Raw genomic sequence first — 6,000 nt, forward strand, 5'->3', positions numbered from 1 at the left:
GGAATCCCAGTGCTTGCAGGGGACAACTCTGAAATGGAGTGTCTTGGGGATCTATTCTGCCTCTCATGCTATTTAACAATGAAATGAAGCCACTCGCTGAGCTTATTTGAAATTTTTAGGTGAGGCATCATAAGGAGGCCAATGGCATCCAGTTTTGTTTCCTCCTTTTTTCTCTAATTCAAGTGTGATGTGAATGTTCCTTGAGTCAGAAATGAGCTGGATGAGGGCCTCCAGAACTATAAATTTATTATATTGGGGCTCAGAATGAAGCAGTCCCTTTACCACTTGAAACTGCATTGTGCAGATGCAGAAATAACATTCTCTCCACCATCACCACCAACACAGGCTCTAGAGTAGGCTCTAGGGAACTAAAATTCAATCCAGACCAATGGAGGTCTTCTCCTGATGGTTGGTGATTTAATAGAGTTTGAAGTGATGTTGGCCCATAACAAACGAGATCATGTTCCCCTTAAAGCAAGATTCATAGCTTGTGGGTGCAAATATAAGGACACCTTTTTGCTCATTTCAATTAGTATGCCATGTTTCATTCTGTGGTGACTTTGTCATAACCGTAAACACCTTGGAAACCTCTCCATATGTTGTGTCAGACTGCCTCTGAAAAACAGCCTCAAAAACCTCAACTGGATCAACATATGATGGTCATGTCATTTATTTTAATCTATTTTTATTTTATTTTATTTTTTAAAAAAGCAGGGTTGTATTTTTTTCTCGATTTTATTGTCTTAGCTTTTTGTACACTGCTTTGAGGGTGTTTTTCCAATCAAGTGGGTTATAAATTTTATGAAATAAATAAATTTTCTTGCCTTATGTTATGTATTACTCCAGCGCTTGAAGAGCTTCGCTGTATTTCCAGGTAGAATTCAAAGTGCTGGTGATGGCCTATAAAGCCCTAAAGCACTTAAGTAAAACAGGGTGCTTTCTTCTGTATGAACCTGATAACAGAAGGTGGCTACTAAGATACAAAGCCTTTTCTGTGTCAACATCCAGGTTGTATCCTCTCCAGAGAATTGGCTTGGCACCTAATCTTGTCTTTTCACATCAAGTTAAACCTTGTTTTGATTACATGAACTCTTGGTGAGAAATAGTTTGGAATAATTCTATCTTCACCTATCATTTAATTCCATTGCTGTTTTATCTGTTTACTCAGGTTTCATATTTCATTAATGAATGCTGATGTGCACCTCCTTGAACAGGATAAAATGATCACTTAATATAATAAATATGGCAACCATAACAAAATCAGCTTCTCCAACTTTGAGGGACCTTGACAGTTAATGTCTTCCCTTAACCCCATCCTTTTGACTGGGATTGAACTTGGGGTTGTCTGCATGCACATCTGGCACTAATAAGTGCCACAACATGCTAATTTGGAGGTCAGCTGGCACTCCCATAGCATGATCTCATTGTACAGAGTTGCTGAGGGCAGCAACTAGCAGTCCCACAGCATTTGGAGGGAGTGCAACAGCACCCCAAGGCCTTACACTGCCACAGCGGCAATTAGCTAGCAAGATGTTCTGGCTTTGTAACAGAATAAAGAAATAACTCTCTCTCTCATAAAGAGCATACTGCTCCAGAGTGAAGGAAGTAAAAGTATCATCTAGTCTGCCTTGGCCAGACTACACCTGCAATAATGTTTCCAGTTCTGGGTACCACAATTTAAAGACATTGGCAAGCTGGAATGTGTGCAGAGGAGGGCAACCAAGATAATCAAAGGTCTGGTAACCATGCCTTGAGGGAGTTGGTATGGTTAGCCTGGAAAAGAGGCTACTGAGAGGAGATACGATAGCCATCTTCAGATATCTTAAGGGCTGTCACATGAAAAATGGAGCCAGCTTGTTTTCTCCTGCTCCAAAGGGTAGGACGCAAACCAATGGCTTCAAGTTACAGTGGTACCTCGGGTTACATACGCTTCAGGTTACAGACGCTTCAGGTTACAGACTCTGCTAACCCAGAAATAGCACCTCGGGTTAAGAACTTTGCTTCAGGATGAGAACAGAAATTGTGCTTTGGCGGTGCAGCAGCAGCGGGAGGCCCCATTAGCTAAAGAGGTACTTCAGGTTAAGAACAGTTTCAGGTTAAGAACGGACCTCCAGAATGAATTAAGTTCTTAACCCGAGGTACCACTGTACAAGAAAGTCACAGAGCATCAGGGGGGAAATCAGGACAGTTCCACAGTTCTAAGAGTTCTACAACATGGAGATGGAGGCTGGACATGTAAAGTCTTTTTGTTCAACTGGAATAGTGTTGTCTTTTCTTAGGTATGTGTGAGCACACAGGCAAGTAAACATGTTTGTAAGTTAGTAGCTATGTGGGCTTATGTACATAGCCCCCGCAATATCTTACCTGTCAATAATGACTCCAGATTAGTTTCTAATTTGTGAAGTAATTGGATCAAGTGTACAGATGCCTCAATTAGCCCCAGGTTTCTGTTATAAAAGAACAGTTTTAAATTTAAAATTCTCTGAAATTAAAAAAAGCAGAGAAGCCAGTGTTTTATACAAAGCTATATCATAATATAAAGTCCTAAATTTGTAATACATATTGTAATGTAATAAATAAATTCTGTGGTGGTGAACTCCCCTAGGAGTAATTGACTGAGTAAGGTAAGAGTGACAGAAAGGGACTGAGTAGGAAGAAAAGCCAAGGGGAGGAAGATGGTTTTAAAAATACTTGGAAAGAACAGACTGTAGCTTAAAAAACAACAGGCCCAGAGAAGTCTAGGAAAGGGAGGTCATACTGGGCAATTATGAAAAGGAATGAAAATAAAAAATACCTAAGGTGGCAAGGCACACCAGGAGAGAAAACAGACAGGAGGGGGGTTTCATGGTGAGGAGCTGGCAAGAGATAAAGATTCACATAAAGATTCAAAATAACAACTCATTCTGACCCCTCACATGATTAAAGTGCACTTCTGCACTGAGGATCCTTGTCCAGCCATGAATGCTCCCTGCACAACTGACAATTCTAGAAAATCCGGGTTTTCAACTGTGCAGGGAACCTTCATGGATACACAACGCTCCCTGCTGCAGTGCACTTTAAATCCCATGAAGAACACCCCAGAATTCACCTGACCTCAGGGGCAAATAAAATGCACATCTTTGCAGCCAACAAATATTAAGTAATCCAGATGCAAGACTAACAAAAAAAATTCAGATCTTAAATAATCACAAGACTTGGTGAAGATAATGTCTATGAAATCTCACTTCACGAGTATTTTAAAAAGAGCAAATCAAAGAAAAAAAGTTGTCAGAATAAATCTTGTGTTCATGCACCCTTGATTCTCTTGCAGATTAATTTACTTTCAGAGAATATGTAGATATATAATGATTACACACTGGTCAGTTAGTCTGAGCCACACAATTTAACAAATGTGGACTATTCACTCACAAGGTTTCCACTCAAACGCCAAGAGGATACAGCAAAGTGAAGTGAACTAGTGAGGAGTGAAATGTATTTCAAAGAGAGCCTGCTTCAAAAGTTAAATCAGCTATGAACTCAGTTGGGTGAAACAAGTTACTGTAATTTAACATTTAAAAAACTATGCAAGTATGGGGGCAATAATCATACCTCATAACGTTCTGATTCTTGGTACACTGAACACAAGCATTCCGAAGGCATCTGAAACATTCTGATACCAACAGGAACAATGAATCTGTGTGTTCCAGTGTATTATTTTGCTTGTAGGTTACATCAATTTCATAAGATGCCTTCCTCAAAATTTGTAGGAGATCTTGGAATAGGCTTTCTGTTGCTTTTTCCCTGAAAAGAAAAATAAATATAAAGTAGACAGCATCAACAGTACATTAAAAAAATATACATAAAAGGATATCATTTGTACCATGCAATATTTTTTTAAAAAGCTAATCCAAGCTGTTTTGCATATTTTGTACTTGATAGGGATAGAAAAAATATAGCAAATAAAGGGTTGCCCTGGCTTTGAAATATTTACTAGGTACCCATGAACTCAGATATTTTCTCCAGCCTCTACAAGCTTCATAAAATTGTGAAGAGAATTCATAAAAATTGGAGTTTTTCTAAATTCTGAACTTAAGTTCCCAGGGCAAGTCAAAAGGTGAATTATTCTGTTTGTTTATTACACCCACTTTTCAAGTTAAGTAGAGCTTCTAGGCAGTATCCCATCAGGCTTTGACTATACCCAGACCTGCTTAGCTTCACCAAGGTGGCTGCATCGCTTGCCTTCAGAATATGATGAAACCATCTTGCTGAAACACAGCAGCTCTGGGGACGATGGATGCCTGAAATGGAATATAAGGAGCTGACTTCAGCCCTGCTCCTCTCCCTCGCCCCTTCCTATAAATTCTAATTGTTATTAATACAAAATACATGTTAGTTATGGTCATTACATGTTACTACACATCATTTCATATCCGTAATAATTGTAATAATTTTGTAATAATTGTAATAATTGTAATAATTTTGATACAGTTTGACACAATTTTGCTAATACACTCAGAAACATTTAACTCTGCGTTTCTTGCTGCTTTATTTTTTATTTTATGTAAATGTTGCATGTCATACACTTTAATGTTAAACGCTTTAAATATGAGAATGAATAGAAACTATGTTTGGAATCAAAGAACTGGTTCTTAGGATGCTTCTTCTTAAACTGTCTGAACTAGGGTGAGGAATGTACACGAAAACTGCAAGATGCTGAAAAGCAGCATCTTCTACATACGATTTGTAGCTTTATTATTATTATTACATAATAATAATATAATAATGCTATATTATATTATTTTTCACTGGAAAGAAATTCAGATATATTTTTAAATACATGGTTTTGTATGTTTTCTGATATTTTATGCATTGTGATTTTTATTAATTACAGTTTAGTAATTGTTTATTGTAATTCCCAAGTGGAAACTGTTTATTATTTGCTGATATTTAATTTTAATATTTGCCATTATATTCTAATCGACTATTGAATATTCCTTTATTTGATATAAGTTACTTATTTTAAAGTTATTGTGACTTTTCTGTATTGGATCTGATTGTTATTATTAATGTTTGACGTTTTATTGTGTTTTCATACGTGTTGGAACCGGCCCAGAGTGGCTGAATGCAGCCGGATGGGTGGGGTATAACTAGTCATATTAGTGCTACTGTTGTTGTTATTAGTAGTAGTATTTATACCCCACCAAGCAACTTCTGCCTACAAAAAGCCACAGCATCCAGCCAAGCGAAGAGAAGCAGCGTGAACTGTAGACGCCTTGTATTTCTAGACATACAGAGATATAAACACAACTGCAGGGAGAAATGGGGGACTAAGAATTTCTGGAGGCTTCCTTGCAAAATCGTCAGGAAGAATTAGAGGAGGAGGAAGCAGCGACGACTCCCCCCCCCCCCCGCTTCGCCCCGTCCCTCCTCCGAGACGCCGGCGAAACCACACCCGCCCCAGCAGGAAGACACGCGGCAGCGCGTCCACACGTGACGGAGCCCGGCCCAACGCCCCCCGCCGCCCTCACCTGCCCGCCGGGTCGCGAAAGAGGGCCGCCATCTGCCCCACGGTTGCCAGGCGACCGGGCGCCCCCGCCGCGGCCTGCTCCTCCTCCTGCTCCTCCTGCTCCGGCTCGGCGCTCCCCGTCAGCCGCGCGGCCAGGGCGGCCAGCAGCGCTGCTGCTGCTGCTGCTTCTTCTTCTTCTTCCCCCCCGGGCGGCGCCCCCGAAGACGCCATGGCCGCCCGGCTCGAGGCCTCGCTCCGCCCCGCAGGCCTGGGCCTCAGCCGCTCGCCCTCCGCGGCCTCGCCAGGCAGCAGCAGCAGCAGCAGCAATCCCCGCCCTTTCCTGCCTGCTTCTCGCGGGGATGGGCGGAGGGGGGGCCTCGTGGCCTCGCTCGAAGCAGCGCAGCTTCTTATTCCCCCCCCCCCACACCCACACCCACACCCACTCGCGCCCAAGGTTTATTTTGTGTGAGTCTTCTCCCCCCCCCGGAGAAGGGGGCGCAGCTCCTGCTCCCGAC

At 41.6% G+C, this 6,000-nt stretch overlaps 1 protein-coding gene across 1 annotated transcript in view; it reads right to left on the reverse strand.

Annotated features, from left to right (window-relative positions):
- Positions 1-5,731, reverse strand: part of ATXN10 (ataxin 10) — an 87,793-nt gene extending 82,062 nt beyond the window's left edge. The window contains exons 1-3 of the mRNA XM_079975294.1: positions 5,508-5,731; positions 3,589-3,780; positions 2,365-2,447 (exon numbers count right to left, since the gene is read on the reverse strand). Of these exons, the coding sequence (XP_079831420.1) occupies positions 2,365-2,447; positions 3,589-3,780; positions 5,508-5,716 (484 nt within the window). The 5' untranslated portion in view covers positions 5,717-5,731. The remainder of the gene's footprint in view (positions 1-2,364; positions 2,448-3,588; positions 3,781-5,507) is intronic.
- Between the last annotated feature and the right edge of the window lie 269 nt (positions 5,732-6,000).

The sequence above is a fragment of the Podarcis cretensis genome, assembly GCF_951804945.1.
Source record: "Podarcis cretensis genome assembly, chromosome: 5".
In the NCBI taxonomy this organism is placed as follows: Eukaryota; Metazoa; Chordata; class Lepidosauria; order Squamata; family Lacertidae; genus Podarcis; species Podarcis cretensis.